The following is a 21640-nucleotide window of genomic DNA, read 5'->3' as shown; positions in this document are numbered from 1 at the left end:
TCCAACGACAACATTTTTTGATTTATTATTATTGACACTTCGCACTTTTTATCCGTTTATAGCTACATTTAATATTGTTGAACGTATAGGAGACAAAATAGTTCCTGCTATCACTTACATTATAGTCTCTTTTCTCCCTCTCTCTCACTCTGACAGAGAGACAGAGAGAGACATAGAGACTGACATAGTGAGAGAGAGGGAGACATAGAGACTGACAGTCTCACTGTCTCTCTCAGTCAGTCAGTCTCTCTGCCTCTCTGTCAGTCAGTCTCTCTGCCTCTCTGTCTCTCTCTGTCTCTCTCAGTCAGTCTGTCAGTCAGTCTCTCTGTCAGTCAGTCTCTCCATCTCTCTCTCTCACATTCACAGTCTCTCACACACACTCTCACACAGTCTCTCTCTCTCACACACAGTCTCTCTCTCACACACACACAGTCTCTCTCTCTCACACACACAGTCTCTCTCTCTCACACACAGTCTCTCTCTCTCACACACAGTCTCTCTCTCTCTCACCCACACACAGTCTCTCTCTCTCACCCACACAGTCTCTCTCTCTCTCACACACAGTCTCTCTCTCTCACCCACACACACAGTCTCTCTCTCTCTCACACACACAGTCTCTCTCTCACACACACAGTCTCTCTGCCTCTCTCAGTCTCTCTGCCTCTCTGTCAGTCTCTCTGCCTCTCTCAGTCAGTCTCTCTGCCTCTCTCAGTCAGTCTCTCTGCCTCTCTCAGTCTGTCAGTCAGTCAGTCTCTCTGTCAGTCAGTCAGTCTCTCTGTCAGTCAGTCAGTCTCTCTGTCAGTCAGTCAGTCTCTCTGTCAGTCAGTCTCTCCATCTCTCTATCTCACATTCAAAGTCTCTCACACACAGTCTCTCTCTCTCTCTCACCCACACACAGTCTCTCTCTCTCTCACCCACACACACAGTCTCTCTCTCTCTCTCTCTCTCACATACACACAGTCTCTCTCTCTCATAAAAACGAAAACTTGCAAGGTGAAACAAACTAGCGACGTGTCCGTACCTGAAGTTGGTCCTCCAGGGCGGCGGTTGCGCTCTCGCCGCTGTTCTCGTCCACCACCACCACCATGTGAGTCAAAGAGTTCACCTTGACCTGCTCGGTCTCCAGGTCGCTCTGCAGAGCCTGACCCCCGAACACAAACGTAAAGGTCACGGTCAAGCAAGGACGAGAGGTCAAAGGGTGCTTCAATGAGATACTGTTAATGTTTCCTCTGTCATTATGGCACTAATGTCTAGTACAAGCAGTGAAGCACGAACGTGCAAATCACCAAACGACCGTCAGAGAGCTGTCTTACTCTGTGCTGCTCGATCTGAGCCAGGTATCCCGGCATGTCTCCTGCCATCGCCTCGGTCTCCATTTTACGGATCCGCACCTCTGTTTCCTTCAGCCAATCGGAGAGCTGCTGGAGCTGCTGATGCTGGAGGTCCATGAGAACTTCATGAAGTCTGAAACAATAATCAAAGCAGTTGACTCAATGATTCCGATTCATTGATTTGTTCGGTTTAGTTACCCACATTAACTTTTTCGCAGTATAGGCTCGATTTATTTCCCGTGACGCAAGAACGATCCCAAATCCTCTAGTTAGGCCAAATCCCAAGTTCCTTCCAATTCGGTTTCCTAGCTCCCTATGTCGGATATTACCAAACGGTGCTGTGCGCCCTACCTAGTGCCTAGAATGTAGAAAAACATCTGAGATTCAGCCTCAGAAAATGACTAGCATGACTAGTCCTCTGGTAAGGTTTGCGCTCAAGCTTCTCTGCATTTTCAACTAAGGATTACAGTATTGGCCCCCTCGGCTGTATTTGATGACCGCTTTGCTAGGCTTTAATTTTTTCTCTCAACATTAAAAGCATTGGCACATCAATTCCCCACCCGACAACCTCCAGCGAAACTCCTCCTACTTTCTCAATAAGAACATGTTATTTGGAATGAACATATGTGTTCTAAACAGATACAAATACAGTCATGAGTCAGAGGCAATGTATTATTTGGGTATGGAGATACTATGGTATCTCCATACCCAAGCTTGGTCTCCAAAAAGAAGTATTTAAAATAAATCTATATTTTTTCAATAGTAACTTCTATGTTCATTGCGCAGGTTTAGGCCACGCCCACTTCCAAGATACAGGAACGGATATTTGGAGCACATACATATATACACACACCTGGCCTGGCGGTCCATGCTGTTCACACGAAGGGCCTCCCAGCGCGAGTTCAGCAGAGTCATCTGCTCACGGATCTCATCCTCTTCCTCCTCGCTCAAGTTGCCCTGCGCAATCAGCTGATTTCCCACCTGCAGCACATTACCCACGCTGCTCTGGTGTGCGGTCAGCTCCATCATGAACGCCTGAGGGAAAAAAAGCAAAAAAAAAAACCCAACAACAAAACAATTTGGTTAAATAAAAAGGTTCAGAAAAGGCAGGCTCAAATTCGTCCTTTCAAATTGACCATATTTATATTTTCATTTATTTTATACCAGTTTAATTCCCGATTCCGATTGGTCAGAAGTGCTGGCTATAACCCAGCTCACGAATTTATGTTAATGCGCTCGTTCTAACATGTTCTTGTTTCTATAGTAACTTCGTTCACAGGGATGTACGTAACAAAACACGTACCATCGTCGACATCGTAAAGCTTTCCTTAAGGAGATGCTTATTTAACATTTTTATGGAAGGAGTCTCCAGTGTCACCGCTTTAGGGAGGAGTTTACGATGTGCAGTTTCTCAGTAACATGACAAGTTGCCTTTTTAATCAAAAAAATTGTCTAAATAACTTCAAGAAAGAAAAAGTAGAGGCTGGTGACTTGAAAAGTGATAACAGGAGCCAACAACAATAAACGTACCTATAAATGGCACATAAAAAGCACAGTTTTGTATTCATTAATAAATGAAAACGTGTAACTCTTGGCAAAGGTTATATAAAACACTTCGGGACGCTCTGTCGCTGCAGGTCACTGGTTATTTTTCTACAACAGCCTGTTTTATTCCTTACATATTATATTTTATATATTTATTTATTTATTTGTTTATATATATATATATATATATATATATATATATATATATATATGTTTCTGCTATTTAGGCATGGTATCAGACCCACTTAACTGAAATTCTTCAGTAACTAGGTGTACTGAGACTAGGGTATTTATTTAATGTTCTGACGTGTAATTCAGAGAGCTGTTAAAGTGCCACACATGGTAGTCATTATATCGGCACCGTGTTGACTACACCCTGCCTGGAACTGTAATTTTTGCCCTGCATATTTCTCCTTAAACCTACCACAGATCCCCCATATCTATACACACATGACTGAATTTATAGAATTTCCCACATTCAGACACTCACTCTCTGAACTGTGTGCTTTTTCATCCAGGTCACAGACATCTTTAGAAGATCTGTCGAGGAGTCCGATATCTCAATAATAAAGGAACAACGCGAATGTTGTGGCCGTAAGCGCTTTCTGGTGTAAAACTTCCACCCGAGTCTCTCTATTCAATCTGCACTAAAAGCCTGAGCTTAAAGATAATCATCAGATAACCGCCGGACAGAAGAACAGCTCGATGATCACGATCACAGAACGCGGTGTCCGAACACAATGCTGCTTTTAGATCTTTGATATCAAGGCACCCAGTTCCAGCCCCGCGTCCCGATGGGATCTAACGTTGCACAGGACTGAAGAAAGTCTACTACAGTCAAAAACTGACCAAAATGAGAGTTACGGAGTAGAAAGTATGAAAATGTAGCTGGCAATTTCCGAAAAAAACGTCCCCACGACTCGGAATTCCCGTCTTAAGTCGGGAAGGTCTCTGCAATCCCAAGTTCGGCAAGTGATGCCAAATCAAAACGGCCACTCACGGCATCAATAGTACACACAGTAGCACTTCGTAGCAAATTAGGAGGTAAATACACATCACTCATCACAGTTAGCTAGCTATATTGTTGCTAACAAAAAAAAGTTGTCTCTACTCTCTGTTGAAAATGACGTAATTACGAGCTCCAACTTCCCATTTTGCGTTATTACCGTGATTAAGAATATTCTGCTATTGAATAAAAATTGAATGCAAATTATTCCAATCATGAGCTGAGATGCGGACTGGCTCAGGGCTGCTCAGATCAGACAGGATCCCCTGCTAGCGGGCCATTTTTAAATCAACTTGAACCTAAAAATTTGAGGTGATTTATATCTCTTATGAATTAAGGACAATAAACGAATACAGATTTACAGCATGTTACAAAAATACCAATAATATTATCAGAACTGAACATGAAAAATGAACCTCGATCAAACTGAAGAAGAAAAAAAAAATTGCGTCAGGTTGGAGGAGGACTTTTTTTGTTCTTAAAAAGAGAGAGAAGAAAAGACGTTGTGTAGATTGTAACGTTGTGTAGCTTGAATAAGTTTTTTGTGCGAATTCTCCGTCACTTCTGACTTTCCGTCTCGGTTAATTGGAGGTTTTAGACACGCACTGCTAAATTTAAAATGGCTCGCTGTGCTTGCCTTCCAAGAAAACCGAGACAGCTGCTTTATCTGGAGTGTTTGAGAACTTAAGTGCTCATGTTCAGCGCCTGTAGGTGTGCTCTGGGTCACTTCACCCCGGAACAGCCATGGCAACCTCAGAACAAAACACGGTGAGGGCAGATCGCTGGGAGTTAGCCGAACGTGACAGATAACACACACACAGAGAGAGAAAGAGAGAAAGAGAGAGAGAAGGGGGGGGGGGATAAAAATGCCTTGTATGAAGAGAGCTTCAAAACAAAAACCTTTCCATCCCCTTCCTTAACTGTACTTCACTACGTACCAAGAGAAAACTGGCCACTTCCAGAACTAAAAGGTTCTTAATTCCTCAACACAAACAGGAACTAAACATCTTCAGAGGCAGCATTATGGAACTAAACGTCTTCAGAGGCAGCATTATGGAACTAAACGTCTTCAGAGGCAGCATTACAGAACTAACACGTCATATGACAGGTCATTTCTTTTGATAGTTTTTCCATGGAGAACAAAACGGAGGCGTGACACTAAGGGTACATACGCAGTGTTTAGTCCATTTGAATGGACCCCTGGTGTGGAACCCCATCAGTGACCTGAGAACACAACAAACTTCTGTAGCAGTGAGAAAGTGATTCGACTCCGTATCGACTCGATTGGTGAACTAAATACACGTTTATTTTGGGTTGCGCTGCAGAAATTTGGACAAACGGCCAAACAGAGAAAACAAAAACAAATGCTGTATGCAGCACACAAAATGTTTTCCATCCATCCATTTTCCATACTGCTTATCCTACACAGGGTCTCAGGGGAGCCTGTAGCCTATGCCTGTGAACTTGGTGCACATGCAATTATTATGCGAAGTGAAACCAAACCAAACCAAAGGAATCACCACCGATCAATTCCGCTCTGATTCAGAGTCAGGAAACAAACTAATGTGTGTGCAAGTGCCATGAGAGAGGCTCATCAAGCAACAGAACAAATCCACGTAATCCACATTGGACCAAGATGATGAAATAATACATTCATTTTATCCAGGATTATGTTAAAAAGTTGTTTCTCAAACTAGCAAAAACTTAAATAAACCAGACCATTTCCTCAGTACAAAATCCCAAAGGTCTCCATACATAGGGGGAAATTAACACTTTTTTTTAGCTAAATGTCTTCCAGAAATCTTCATAGTTAGTTTATATTATACATATTTTTCAGATAGCCTTTAAGAACACCTTTGACAAAAGAAGAACGTACTGAAATCGTTCTCATGACTGAATCGGGAAGCTGTCTCAAGGCTGTGATGGACTTTAACAGGAAACATACCAAGCACATGTTTCACACACGTCAAACTTTTTAATAAATTCGAAAAGACTAGAAGTGCTGCGGACCGACCCAGAAGTGGACGTCCACGAACATCTACTGACGAAGGCTCAACCGTGGTTGTGGTGCTAGCAAACACAGTCGACTATGTATAAAGACCTCTGGAACACCCTGTAGATCTGACCCAAATAGAAACACAACTTCAAGCTCTAATAGTCGTTTATCCTCAACAACTTGAGAGACAAGACAATGCAATGACATCACATTTGACTTCTCCTCATTGTACTAAACCTCCATTTTCTTCATTTTCAATCAGAAATGTTCTGAAAAGTTTGAATAAAATGTTCTATCTAAGGGTGTGTTCACACTTGGATTGATTTGTTTGGGTGAGGGTCTCATGTGGAAAAATTCCCTCCAAACTCTGAAAGTCTTGGTCTTATAGATCAATAAGGTGTAAATCAGTCTCCTCCACTGACCATAACAACCATTTCCCTGCCATCCCCCATCACCAGACTTGAAACAGCAAGCAGCAGATAGCTTCCAGACCTGATGCAGACCACACCATGGTTCAGTGGAAGAGAGCCCCAGACCTTCCAAAAGGACCAGGGATTGGTTCTCTGGACAACACATGGGCTTCAAAACAGCTTCCAAACTTCACCAAAAATACTGAATTCTTGGGGCAAAGCAGCCTTGATCAGATACCTTGATCAGATTCTGATTCTTGAAAAGTGGAAAAAGCACCAGAATGGGAACACGATGTTCCAAGCCATCTGCTTCCAGCACTCTATAAAAGCCCGTTCCTGAGAGGATCGGCACATCTCTGTTTGTTTGACATGTTTTTGTCCCATTAGCCTCCAAATTTAACATTAGGAATGTAAACCTTCCCCCTACCTCATTACAACCCGACTGTCAGAACACCTTCCCCAACCTCCCAGTCCCTACATCCATCCCTCTCTTCAAGGTTTGGGGGATTGGAGCTGCCTCGCTCCATGGAATTCCTGACATTCCTTGCATGTTGTGACCGTGTACTCTGAGAGGAGGATGGAGCGAAGGAGGCTACACATTCCTTTCGGAGAAGACAAGAGGTGTTTACAGTCTGAAGAGTGAAAAGGTGACCTCTCCTCACATTCACAAGCTCCTTCGTTCAGATTCTCTGGATTGCCAGAATAGTTGCGTTCAGAGTTTAGTGGTAAAGGCCAAGCCAGAGGCAACAGGGGCAAGGAAAACCTTGAGAGGAACCAGACTGTAAAGGGAACCCATCGGATGGTTGGATTCCAAGTCATTACGCTATACAGGCTTAAAAGAGTAAAGTGTCTTGAAAAGACCTTCTATCCTGGGATGAGCATAAGACAGTATTTATGATTACAGCAGCCGCAATTGCAAATCTACAGCATCCCAGTGAAATTATTCACCAAATTGTAAAACCAGCATCCCTTCCAGTCTAAAGTTACTTGAGCAAGTCAAGGATACTCAACATTAATCTCACTGACCACATTTTTACGTTACTCAATGTTCGGAATAGAACTGTTGCTGCAGTACCTCATGCGTATGGAACTGGTCCTTAACTTCCTCCACGTCATCAGAAACCTCATCCTGGATTTGCAATGCATCCTCGGCGGACAGCAGCCACGTGAGCACCTCCTCCAGCGTGGCCTGGTAGGAGTCCAGATCCATCTCCATCCCTCCTTCCAAATCGATCTCCCTGTCCACGGCCGAGGTCTCGGCCTGTGATCTGCCCACCTCCTCGGGTGATCCAGCCAGTCCCTGCAGGAGACATGGACAGGAAGATGGAGTAAATAGACAATCAAGAACAAGGGGGATTACACCGAAAGGCACAAGATGAGAACTATTTTTATTTGGAAAAGGAGTCTATAGTGGGTGGATACATCTGACGTGCTGGTTTTAGGTTTTATATTCTGGATATTTGTTGTTGATACTAGTGCTACTAGCAAAACCTTGTTGGTAAATCTGGTCTTGCTAGTCACTGAATGCATTATAAACTTCTTAGCTGTATTCTTGATCAAGGAAAAAAAATCTAAAAATAACCACATTCACAATCACATTCGCCCATAAACCACCTGACATTTCCAAATAGGAGTAAATATCAGCATGCAAATGCCAAGTGCGTGTGTGTGTGTGTGTGTGTGAGATTGCATAAGTGTAACTGGAGCAGGTCTTTCTTCATGGTGTAAATACCACTGTGTTTCGTTATAAAGAAAGATGTTGTCTGAGGAAGACACTCCCATACCGTGCCCTACTACATGGCGAAAAACAACACCGCACCCAAGAATTCTGTAAAATACTAATGTTATTGTGAGATAACATGCAGACGTGAGGTCAATGGGAAAGTAGCTACAACCTGAAAATACAGACCACATCGATGATCCAAAGCTATGAGTGAACTTGCCTGCCGTTCATTAGGGATCCATGTTACTAGTGTGAGTTTTAACACCTAGGCTGGAGTGTACACAGCTGGCATGGGGACCAAGTCCATGGCTAAACTGAACTGCAAAGTGTCATTTATGACTTTACATCACTTTGTCCTGTAATTTGCCATTTATCACTTATTCCACAAAACTACCATTCACCATTTTGTTGCTAAAAGAAAATGAAATTAAGAACAAGATGCAAAACAAAACAAGTTACAAGAAATATATGCAACAAAAAGCAACAATGAAAGTAACAATAGATGGGGCGTAATTACTTTTGTTGCAATTAAGTGCAACAAAAAGTAAAATAAAACCAAAACAAAATTAAAATAAATAAATAAGCAACAATAAAAAAAAATTCAAAAAATAAATATCTACATAACTAAAAAAGACAAAAAACAAGAATTAAGTGCAATAAAAAGTAACAATATAAAAAAAACAATTAAAAAAACCAAATAATTAACAAATAAATAACTTGATGGGAAATTACCCACAGAGAATTAACCAAAAATTAAATTATACATAACAAAATGTAACAATAAAAAAAATAATAATAATAAATTGCATCAAATTTACAAAAAAATTTTTTTAAAAAACAATAAATGACACAATAATAATAAAAGTTCCCAGTGCCAAGCGGTAAACATGGTGGAAAAAAATAATGATGACGATGATTATTGCGATCATTATTATTATTGTTGTTCGTGGTTGTTATTCTGATTATTATTATTTTTCTTATGCTGATTAATAATAATAATAATATAATTTTTGTTATGCTGATTATTATTATTATAAGGCTAATTTGCATGCTGATTGAGTTTTGTCGTATGAATAATAAATAATAAATGACAGAAGGTGCTCAGTGATCTATATTAGATTTGAAAACAATATTACAATATTCTCCATGCATCACTTTTTTATTCACATGAATTTCATGTGCATTTTAATAAACTCTGATATCTGGTTTCCATATTCGGTTTGGATTGTAACCATTTGAATGAATTATTTTTGTTGCTGGCTGGGTTTTAGAGAGAGCACTTTAGTCAAGAGTTTATTTATTTACCACACACACACACACACACACACACACACACAGCCCAGAAACTCGATCACTCAATGCGAAAGTGCTTATAATCGCTCCGATTCACATCCTTAAATAAAGCCGTGTTGTTTAGTGCGGATCTGTGCAGAATGACCTTCGCCGGGGAGAAAAGGTCACAGAGTCAAAATATGCACTGGCATTCTGAGCACAAACCCACACGTTCATGCTGCATAACGTGTGTGTGTGTGTGTGTGTGTGTGTGTGTGTGTGTGTTTGAGAGAGAGAGAGAGAACAAGTAAGAAAGAGCAGAAATTGTGTGCACACACGCATGTGGCACATTTGTGCGTGTGTGTTTGTGCGTGTGAGCAAAATAAGCAAAAAGCAGAAATTGATTGTGTGTGTGTGTGTGTGTGTGTGTAAGAATGCACATGTGGAAAGTAAAGTTAAAAGTTATAATAAGACATGAGCCTGAGAACTTACTTGTGTGTGTGTGTGTGTGTGTGTGTGTGTGTGTGTCTACAACTAAAATAGCTGAGGTTTGGCAATACATAAGCCCCTAAATGGCAAACATATGGCAGACCCAGATTCTCTCCACTCACACACACACAAACGCACAATCAAACACACACACGCACACACAAACATTTACACCCATTCAAACACACCATGTATGGATCTTACACTCGTGATACTAAGCGCTGAGTGGCCGCATGGTCTGGGAAGAGAACGACTTTCCAGAACTTTTTCTAGAATTGTACAGTGTGTTTGTGTGTGTGTGTGTGTGTTGAGCAGACCCAAACCGAAGCAGCTAAAGTCAAACTAAATGTGCTCTGTGTGTGTTTGGTTCCACTCGGGTGGACGGAGTGAAAATGATGACTCATTCTCACCAGTGGAAAAAAAGAGCGACCGCGAGTGAAGAGACGAGAACGGAGTGCATGTGGGAGGGGTGGCTTCTGACTCACTATCTACACCACAGGGGCAGTTCTCGAACCACAAAGCCCCGCTTACACCACCTCACGCGGCTTGGACAGCCCTTTCCTGTCACACTGCACCCTCTGAACTAGAGCTGGGTGATATGATGATGTAATAGCCACGCTGTGATGAATTGTCCCCGAGATATCATTAATATTTTGGATTATTGAAAAGAAAAAAAAAATGTGTACGGACTGATTAGTATAAACCTGTGATTTGATTGCCAGCTGAAACTGCTGCTGCTATTACAGAAAATTAACAACTTCTGAGCAATCAGAATTCAACAGCGCTGTGGTATAAATAAAATTATTATTATTACAATCCATATAATTATTATAATTAATAGTAGTAATGGTGGTAAAAATAACCAAAATCAAATGCCCTTGTTGTTTTTCAGAAAAACAAGTAGTCCCCTTTCTGACATATTTGCTCACTTCTTTCACTCTTTGGCTCCACGGGGATTCGCAATCTTTAAAGTGCACCTATTATGGTTTTGAAATGTACCTAATTTTGTTTTAAAGGTCTCATACAATAGATTCATATGCACCCGACATCAAAAAACACTTTAATGTGCTCATCATTTAAATTGAAGCATTTAAATTGAAGCATTGAAAGGATTCGGTCTTGCTTTCTTTCAGAAAGCAAACTCTGCTCTGATTGGTCAGACGTCCCAGTCTGTTGTGATTGGTCTACCGCTGTCAGCATGTGTGGAAAAAGAAACGCCCACTACCGTAACGAGCGATGTCTCCTCCGTCTCCTAAACGGTGAGTTTTGATGTTAAATAATCGATGTAGTCCACGATCCTGTTCGTTCATGAGTGCATTTAAACATGGTGTTAGTTGAAGTGATTCAGAAATCCTCAGATTAGCGTTTTCTGCAGTTTACCTGCGTGCCAACAGGATGGCCCTCGTCCACCTTGTACTTCCGGGGCAGGGTCTCGACCTCTCGGATGTCGTCCATGGTGACGTCGTTGGGCAGCACGGCAAACAGAGACGTCACGTACATGAGGATGGATTTCTTATCCGGCAGCTGCACAGCCACGTCTAGAGACAGCAGTGTTATGAGAAACGTCTTCGTTTGCCAATTTACGTGAGTTGCCAATTTATATGTGTGTAAGGCTGGTGTGTGGGACTTTTCTGATTGGTCACATCAAATGGCATGTGTTTGTATGCAGAGACGTGTACGTCATTTATTTTTTTTTTTACCCTCAGGGTCGAGCAGCTTCTCAATGTTGAGCTCATCTTTGGCAAAGTTGAAGGCATGGTCAAGTCTCTCGACCGGGGAAAGAGCCACAATCTTATCCCAACGGAACGCATGAGGCCTGTAGATGAGAGGAGACGGAGATGAGACGAGACAAGTAAGTGAGATCAGTGAGAAGGAGGAGGAGGAAAGAGATGAGACAAAACGTGAGAAAACAAGGGCAAAGAAGACGAGAAGAATAGAGGAGACATTAGGAGATGAGAAAACGAGGAAGAAAAAAGGGAAACGGGACACGAGATAATGAGAAGAGACCAAAACATGAGACGAGATGAGATTTGGGTTTAGAGGGGAGAAAAGAGAAAAGACAAAACAAGAAGAACAAAGCAAAAGAAGTGTGTGTGTGCGTGCTTTACCGGAAATGGTGAAGGATGGCGTTGAAGGCGAGTCCATCCGTCCAGCTTGTGGTGAAGTTGAGCACGTTCACGTCACCCCGGCCACGTGTGCAGTGTCTGACCCAACTCAGCAACGTCTTCTCACTGTTCGTCTGCTGCAGACTGGACATCACATCCTTCATGATGTCTTTAACCTACACACACACACACACACACACACACACACACACACACACACACACACACACACACACACACACACACACAATGGTGGTGATAATGATGCTTGTATATAAAATGACATATGTAAAATACACTCTGCAAAGGGGGGGTGTGTGTGTGTGTGTGTGCGCGCAAGTTCTCACCTGCCAGTGTAAGATGATACTCCAAATGAGCCCGAGGGTCAGCTTATGATTTCCATCGACGATGTCTGTCCCACCGATATTCACCAGGTCCACCTGCAGAGACAGCGTGTGTGTTAGTCATCACATACCAATACACAACATCAAAAGACATATTACACTATAATCCCTTCAAATACTCCCCAAATTCCTCAGCTGCTCAGGTGAAAGCGAAGCAGCCAATCAGAGTGCCTCTTAAATTGTTCACAAATACATTCATCTCGAGGAGAGATTATTTCAATAAAAACGAAACCAATCTCCGCCATTTTCCACAGAGGATTATTCACTTGAAGGAAAAAAGAGAACCTGGTAAGAGAAGATTGCTATAACAGTGACGATAGTATGCAACTTGTTTCGTAGACGTTAAGTGTAACAACAAACAGATAAAGTGTTGTTCTTAATGAATAAAAAAAATATATATTCTTCAAGAGAAGCGTTATACATTGTCCAGGTTGTACAGGGTTTAAACGCCTCAGGCCTACAGATGCGCAATGCGGCATTCAACTTAAATCAGAATTTCCAAACTCCAACTAATTACTTAAATATTTGGGGTCTGGATTATCAGACAGTCTCACTGTTTTCCACACATCGCACTGTACTGAATATCAGCAGCAGAAAAATCTTTTGTATGTTGGTTACACAGTTCAGGGTTAGGACAGGAAGTAGGAGGAATTATTTCTTACTTGTATAAATAACCTAGAAAATATGTAGACCATGATAAAAAAACATTATGGCTTAACCCTCAGCCTCAGCGCGAGTGTATTACATGGCTAAGAAAATCCATTTGGAAAACTGCCCTATGCTTCGCCGTTGTGTGTTTGTGTTGACATGGACCTCCTGTCACTCATTTTATAGATCCTCCCCAACATCCCTTCACTCCGCCCACAAAGAAAATATCACTCTGTGCTTCAAAAAAACTGAACAAGAAATATAGTAAAAGCAGAATAAACACCGACAATGATTTCTCAAGATGGAGTAAATTCCTGCCTACTGATGAAGGGGATGAAGCTGGACGCAGAATTAGCGACGTTGCTCTTGGACACAATCTGTATATAGCGTTGGAGTGTTTAATGGCTGGCTTTACATGATGGATCTTTTTTTTTCTCCATTACAAAGAAAAACAGACTCTTGACCATCTTTGTTCTCATTAGGAGTCAAAATGTGCATGTTTATTGTGTTTAACTTGGTTTTCAAGCAGCTGAATGGCTTTTCTTTCAGCTATCGATGCTAAGAAGTTTAATAACGAGACTTGGAGCTCAAAACAGTTAATCACTCTGAAGAGGGTTGCTAGATTTTAACTTCCAACTGTAAAAAAAAAAATGTGCGTGGGAGGGGGGCGGTTATATATATAGAAACCCTATGGAAACAGTTGGAATAAAATCGCAATGTTTTACCAAAAACAAAACTGGTGACTGTGTGTGTATGTATATGTGTCACACTACAGCTATGCCAAACATAAAAGGGAAGGAAATAAGCACAGGACCACAAAGACCTCGCCCCCAACAACGTTTATCACTATCTTTCAACAGCAAACACACAGTTTTTTTTTTTTTTTTTATCTTTGTGAGGACCTTGCTATAAATTCTCTGCGACACCTAAATCTAACACGAACTTTTACCTCAGTACCCCAAAGTAAATATTTTGGCTCTTAATTTTTCAAATAAAAGTCAGTTTATTTTATGATGACTGGGTGCTTATGAGGACATTTGACACCAACCTATCTTTATGAGGTCTAATGTTTACATGATGCGCACACACACACTAATTAAGATGTCCTTGTTACCACACTGCACTGTCTGTCTCAGAGTGATGCTGATGCTGAACACAGAACATTGAGAAACAACTGCCTGGAGCTCAAACATCACCAAGGACAGTGACAGAAAGAGTGAAGGAGAGAAGAGTTAGAGAGATAAACAGACAGTAAGAGATGGACAGAGTGGTGAATAGAGCAAAACTAAGGTCCTGGTTGCACCAGGTCCTCAATTTCCCATGTTCTTCCATAGGTCCTCACTTTTCCTTGTTCTTACAAAGCTCCTCACTTCCCCTTATGTTCTTAATTAGGTCCTCACTTTCCCTTATGTTCTTACACAGCTCCTCACTTTCCCTTATGTTCTTACTTAGGTCCTCACTTTTCTTTACATCAGTCTGTATTTTCAGCATTATATCCAAATAGGGATTATCCACAGGTATAAATGAAACAAGACTCATTTACATTTAACATCAAATACATACACTGCTAAATCTGTTGATTCCACCATGTTTTCTTACTGACACGTCCCCAACGCGGAAACGAGAAAGAAAATCGCGAGTTTCCCCAATTGTAATTGCGACTTTGTGGTGCCGTTCTTGTGTTCAACTCATAAATGTGATCTTTCCGACATGACTCAAATGCACCAATAGTTCCAACTTCAGAGTTAAATCAACATCAGCAACAACAACAATGTGATCTGCAACAAACAACCAGGAGAGAAAATAATATCAAAACAGAGCGAGAGAACTTACGTTGTTTTGGTACAGCACTTGGAGAACTCGGTTGACGTTATTCAGAGCGTGAACTCTGGTGAAACCACGCTCTTTAGTCTAGAACAGAGAAAGAGGGGGAAAAAAGGAAAATATTGTGATTGGCTGTGGATAATAATACTCGATGCATAGAAGGTTTACACACATCACGTATGTAAAACCACACACACACACGGTAGTGTGAGGGCGTTGTAATTAGCATTCGCGGCTCAAAGAAATCATGCTGCAAGTTACAATACACACACTATCAACTTAACTGTTATTCACAGCTTCAAAACACAAAATGGTGTGTGTGGGTGTATGTGTAAGAGAGAGAGAGAGAGAGAGAGAGAGAGAGAGAGAGAAAGATGGGGGATTGGGCTGGTGCCTGATGAAATTGCTCTCAGGAATTTCATTACCCACACACACACCAAGTCATCATCACTTACTCAGGCAGTTAACATCCCAACAACTGACCCTTCACTGCCCCCCAACCCCCCAAAAATACACACACAAGGAACACACACACACACACACACATTCTATAATTACACATAGACAAATGGAGACACACCACAAACACACCCTAAAATGTTTGGCTCATAAATGCAGCCCGCACAGAAAGACAGGTTTACACACACACACACACACACACACACACACACACACACTTTTCTCTATGGGTACGAGCTAAATTTCCCCCACAGTGTCAATGCTGTCTTGTTTTCCCGTTATTATGGGGATATGTAGTTCTCACAAAATGCAAGACACACACACACACACACCAGGGTGGTTCCTGTAAGGCCCTCGAGCAGGTCCAGAAGCTTCCTCCCATCTTTAAGGTCAGAGAACAAGTCTTTAATAACCGTCTTCCCCGTCTGGAACACAACAGGCAAACTGTTAAAAACAATTAACACACAATCTTCACACATACACACACACACACACACACACACACACACAAACAATGTCACAATACCAAAGACATTAACACAGAACACACATTAAGCACTCATATTGGAATGATACAATAGAAAACAAATCTTAGAAGCAGCAAATAGAAAGGGTTACATAAAGTTAAACCAAAACAGCAACTTCAGCAGCAGATTCATTAAAGGTCAGTGTTTGATTCAGTGAATCTCTAGGTCATGACCAACATGGGTTGTCTCTAGGTCACTCCTCTGTTGTTCATCTGGTTAGTGTTTGACTCAGTGAATCTTTCATTCATGACGGAGATTCACTCCTCTGTCATTCAGTAGGTTAATGTTTGACTCAGTGAATCTTTTCATCTTGACCAAGATTCTACAGCTCAATAGGTCAATGTTTGATTCAGTGAATCCTTTGGTCTTCGCTGAGATTTGTTCCTCTCTCATTCAGCAAATCGGTATTTGACTTCACGAATCTTTCATTCATAACTGAGATTCACTCCCCTGTCATTCAGTAGGTTAGTGTTTGACTCAAGTGAACCTCTAGGTCATGACCAACATTCAAATGTTTCTAATTCAGCAGATCAGGGTTTGACTCGGCGACTCTTTTTGTCATGATCGAGATCCACTCCTCTCTTGTTCAAAAGGTCCGTGTTTGATTCAGTGAATCTTTTGGCCTTCACTGAGATTTGTTCCTCTCATTCAAGCATGGTCAGTATTTGACTCCACAAATCTTTCATTCATGACCAAGATTCACTCCTCTCTGGTTCAGCAGACCATTATTTGAATGTTTTGGTCATGACCAAGATTCACTCCTCGATCATTCATCTGGTTAGTGTTTGACTCAGTGAATCTTTTCATCTTGACCAAGAATCTCTTGTTCAACAGGTCACTGTTTGACTCGGTGATTCTTTTGGTAATGGCCAAGATGTGCTCCTCTCTCATTCAGTGAATCAGCTGACTCAGCAAGTTCAGTCGAACCTCAATAATGTTTCTAAATGCACACATATAAGCATGTCTGCTTGTTGCCTGCCTTATCAGGCTGGACATTTGCAAACGACCAAACTGATGAACGAATCTGAATTAATCATTTTAACTGAAGAAACCAATATGACACGATTCACCGAAAAGGTTATTTAAAAAAAAAAAAAAAAAAAAAAAAAAAAAACCTCGAAATAAATAGTCCGCCATAAACTCCCCATGCCAGTCATAATGGCGTAACAGCTCTGTTAAATTATAGCAGTAATTACCCAGAGGGACACACATCATAAAAAGTTCAGCTTGTTTGAGACATTAGGGAAAAAGAGGAAGTGCACTGAAGGGCAGATGAGACATGTTTAGCTGCTGGTCACGATCACCCTTGTCCTGCTATAAATATCCAACAGAACAAGGCTAAAACTTTCACATGGGAATGATGAGCAGATGGGTTATTAGTCTTCAAGGGACATAAACACAACCATGCAAACACACACAAACAAAAATATCTCCCAGACACAAACACCATATTCATGTCATTTATTCACGTTTTCCTTCCAGTTGCTGAATCTTAGTCTTAAAAGGTTGCCTTTCCCACACCTTGTGTGAAAAATGACATGAAAATCAACTCAACAAGACCAATCAGAATTGACAAATCAGCAGCTTTAGTAGAACGATTAACAAAAACTCACTCTACTAAAGCTGCTGATTTCTCAAATCTGATTGGTCTCGTTGATTGTTTTCCAAACACACAAAATGTAGCCTCATGCTAAAACAGTATCCAAATGAATAAAAACAGAAACGGAGAAGCGACGAACAGTGGGGTCGCTGTGCGTCAGTTTTCAGGACTGTCCAGTTTGAAGTCCCGTACAGATGAGGAGTCAAAAAAACCCCACCATGGCACACCACCAAAACGCAGATTTAGGGCACCGTTTGTCTAAAGTGTTGTTTTTTGTTTTTTTTAATCAGAAGCTCCCATAGGACAAAATACCGCATAGTCCTATGAAACAAAATACCGCAAAGTCCTATGAAACAAAATACCGCAAAGTCCTATGAAACAAAATACCGCAAAGTCCTATGAAAAGGAAAAAGAAGGATGTAGGACCGCCATCTGTGGTTCTACTGTAAATACCAAAGGAAAACCGTGAAAAGATTTGGGAGCCTGCTCAGAAGTGGAACGTCTCGCAACAGCCAAAAATACCTCAGAAGCTTTCCAGCAAATCAAATCAATTTTTCCCCCACAGCAGATCAAAGAAACTGCTCCATAGAACCCGGGAATCTTCGCCAGGTTCTGGAATAGAAATTCTCAGATTTCCCAAACAGAGCCAGAACCGTCTCGGGGAGAAAATAAAACCGAGAGCGGTTTTAGGAGGAGTTTTTTTTTTTTTTTTAATTTAAAAGGAGGTTTTTGCTGTTTGTGTCGTGGTTACCTTGGAGAACTGTGCATTAATCCACTTTGTGAACGTCTTTTTCTGGACTGCATCGTGTTCATCTAAGAGAGAGAGAGAAAGAGAGAGGGAGAAAGGGGAAGACATTTATTTGGCCTTCAGTCATAAACTACTACAATTAAGAGCTTTACATTAATTAAAGTTCCCAAAATGTGCAAGTGACTTTTCCCTCGTTTCCAAGACCGTCTTCTTTAATGTACCCTTACGTTTCATAGGACACAGACACACAGTTTCCAGACTGGCTTTGTTGGCATGAATTCACACACTATCCTATCAAAAGTATTAACACATTACTCGTCTTACACACAAAATGACCTACATTTGTGTAACGTTCGCCAATCTGGATTAGAATTGTGTCTATTGTGGAATGAACACGATGAAATCTCGTAGCTGATCTTCTATAGCAGCATTTCTGACAGTAGTTCAGCTTATACTAACACGCTCAGTCTAACACGTTATCGTTTCTACACGAACAGCTCGTACACTGGGACCTGCACACACCGACTGCTCCACATGATCAGATTGATCAAGACAATAAAAGCGTCTAAAATTGTTGAAAAGGCGACGTTTTCTGTAAGGAGAATGTTCATTTAAGCCTTTTGGAAGGAGTCTCCAGTGTCAGCGCTTTGTAACGGGATTGGTAAGTTTCTTGGTAACGTGACAAACTTCATTTTAGAAAACCTTTGACAAAAAGTAACCTTTAAAATCTAAAAATGCTAATAATGATTGGTACATCGATGTCGTATAAGAGGAACTCAACTTATAAATAATTCACATTCAGGTGATTCAGCTTCGTCACACCACCCCGCCGTTGATTACTTCCTTATAACGGAACACCACCAAGCAGTCCGGACAGGATTTCGGGGAGGTTTTTTTGCGATCGTTGCGGCCAAAAATGGAATTTTTTTGTGCTTCTTATTGCAGAAAACTACTTGAATTGGTGAAATCGCAGTTGCACGAAATAGTTTTGCACAGCGATGTCAAATATTCACTCACAGTGATGTTTGTTGCTAAATGAGACCTTTTAGCTGTACTCATGTTCAACGCACGTGAACCGAAGGGGGCTTTGTCTAAATGTGCGTTGTGATGATGTCACATGACGCATCTTGGCCCAAATCTGCGGAAAATCAGCCATAATTTCGAAAAAAAAATGCAAGTTCGGGTGAAGTTTCCTTGATTTTGTGTTCATTTCAGTGATCGCAAAATCATGGATGGACTGACCAAGTGATTTCTCTCTTAACATCTAATAATAAGAAGAAGAAGACAAAGAAGACGAAGAACAGGACGAAGAAAAAGAAGACAACGAAGAAGACTACAAAGAAGACGAAGACAACGAAGAAGACGACGACGAAGAAGAAGATGAAGACGACAAAGAAGATTTAATTGCTCTAATAATCATATTACCAACCATTAATATCTAATGCTGTATTTGACTAATTTAGAAGTGGGAAGTTGCAACTCTGAATTTTTGACCTCTGTGTGTTCAAACTACAAAGTGGGAGGAAAAAACATGGATGCCTCCATGTTAGTCTTTTGTTAGAAACAAGCTAACCAGCCAACTCTGACCTCAAAACAGTCAGTTATGAATTTAACAAGCGAACATGTCTGTATGTTGATTGGATCTAAAGCAAATACTTATAACTCCTTTAATGCTAAGAAGTGTTGTGAGCAGACATGATCATTTGATGTCACTTGCTGACCTCTGGGTTGAGGAGACCGGCCCAAATTTTCTGCATTTTTTCTAGTCGGAAGTCTGAGTTTTAGTCAAACGCAGTATAATCCTCATTAGTGAGCCTGCTACAGGATACTAAGGCGACCTAACCTAATAACTAACACATGACTGAACAGAATCCTTCAGTTATTTATTACAAATCAGTGAAACTCGATATTATGTTTATATCTCTCGCTGTAAAACCTGAAAACGCCACACCTACTATGTACATCATACACTTTATAGGACCCTGTCAATCCAAAATATGAATGCATTTTGACCGAATCAGTCCTCAAGTGTAACACGCTCTACTCCCATGATGATATTAGCACACCCATTCAGGAGTCAGGAGTTCAGCAGATGTTAATCAAACACGTCAGAGTGTAGAGATTAGCACGGGTTTACTGGCTTTGACTTCCTCATAAAACCTGCAACTGAAACTGAAACCGAAATTTCAGGACATGCTGGGCACCAAAACAAAAACAAAAAACGGGAGTGCAAGGTTGTTTTGGTATTTGGACCACTGATTACATTTTCATTCATTAAAAAAACTGTAACTTAGTTAAGACATCACTGAAATTCTAATAGCAAGTAGTAAAAATTTACATCTAGCTCTGCATCATGTTTGAAAATGGAAAAAAAAAAAATAGATTACAAATTCCAGTCCATGACCATTTTTTTATATATATATCAATGATTTAAAAACTATTCCAAATGTAGGGGATTTTTCCCCAAATCTGGCAACACTGAGTAAATTAGATGCAGGGTTTGAATTTCAATTTGTACTTAATTTTAAAAACCAGAGTAAAACCTTTTGCCCAACATTGATGGTGTGTCAATTTTGTCCGAAAATACCCCCCCCGGTTGCTAGGTTTTGAAATGTGCCCTTGAGTGCTGTGCAGGGTCAAAGGTCAAAAAACTCAAGGGTCGCATGATTGTGCATCATGTACGTACACAGACAATCAGTGAACAACTGTGTGTTCATGCAGAACTGCTGAAGGGCAAAGACTTTGTTATGTGTCTTGGAGAAAAACACGGTGCATCACACACACACAGTATAAAAGATGAGTGCAGGAGGTGTTTGATCATCTACATAGGTTGACTTATGGCTATGACAGAGTCATAATATGCACCAAAGACACACACACACACACACACACACACACACACACACACACACACACACACACACTTCCTAGTCACACCACCAACCACACATTCTGCCCTTTTATCTCAAGGCCCAGAATTCCTGAGCTCGCCTGTTTGAATAAAGTGCATTGTGTTCAGTGAGCGAGTGTGTGTGTGTGTGTGTGTGTGTGTGTGTGCGCACGTGTGTGTGTGTAAATCATGCGTGTGTATGAGAGATGTTCACCTAGTCATGGTCTCTTCTCTGAACCACTACCGACATGTCTGTGGTGTAATATATAATCTCACACGTGCAGACAGACAGATGTCCCGATGACATGTCAGGTGTTAAGAGTGCTTTAAATCTTCACTGCACGCTTGGCTGGAGATGTGGGTCGTACTTTGGCTAACAGGACATTCCACGACACATACAAACTCCCAGAATGCAGTGCATGTTCCTCCCTCTCCTAGCTCGGATGCTTGCCTGAGCGTGTCCTGGTGCATAATGAAGAGCATCCAGATTTATAGTTGAGATTTGAAGCATTTTAAAGGAAAAACACACACACACACACACACACACACACACACACACACACACACACACAGAGCAACTGCGTACCATACGACTTTAACCTCAATCCAAAATTTCAGCATGCATAATTATGGAGTTAAATGTTTTTCACGAACAAACATAGC

The 21640-nt window shown here is 41.1% G+C and overlaps 1 protein-coding gene across 3 annotated transcripts in view; it reads right to left on the bottom strand.

The window, feature by feature from the left end:
• Positions 1 to 21640, bottom strand: part of utrn (utrophin) — a 180590-nt gene that overhangs the window by 141998 nt on the left and 16952 nt on the right. For all 3 annotated transcript variants that reach the window (XM_053643180.1, XM_053643182.1, XM_053643181.1), the window contains exons 3-13: positions 18091 to 18152; positions 15545 to 15637; positions 14763 to 14840; positions 12225 to 12317; positions 11881 to 12053; positions 11473 to 11588; positions 11153 to 11310; positions 7364 to 7588; positions 2185 to 2366; positions 1314 to 1464; positions 1022 to 1141 (exon numbers count right to left, since the gene is read on the bottom strand). In XM_053643180.1, coding sequence (XP_053499155.1) covers positions 1022 to 1141; positions 1314 to 1464; positions 2185 to 2366; positions 7364 to 7588; positions 11153 to 11310; positions 11473 to 11588; positions 11881 to 12053; positions 12225 to 12317; positions 14763 to 14840; positions 15545 to 15637; positions 18091 to 18152 — 1451 coding nt within the window. The remainder of the gene's footprint in view (positions 1 to 1021; positions 1142 to 1313; positions 1465 to 2184; positions 2367 to 7363; positions 7589 to 11152; positions 11311 to 11472; positions 11589 to 11880; positions 12054 to 12224; positions 12318 to 14762; positions 14841 to 15544; positions 15638 to 18090; positions 18153 to 21640) is intronic.

The sequence above is a fragment of the Ictalurus furcatus genome, chromosome 15 (genome assembly GCF_023375685.1).
Source record: "Ictalurus furcatus strain D&B chromosome 15, Billie_1.0, whole genome shotgun sequence".
NCBI classification, from domain to species: domain Eukaryota; kingdom Metazoa; phylum Chordata; class Actinopteri; order Siluriformes; family Ictaluridae; genus Ictalurus; species Ictalurus furcatus.
This window is presented reverse-complemented; position numbering and strand designations above follow the sequence as displayed.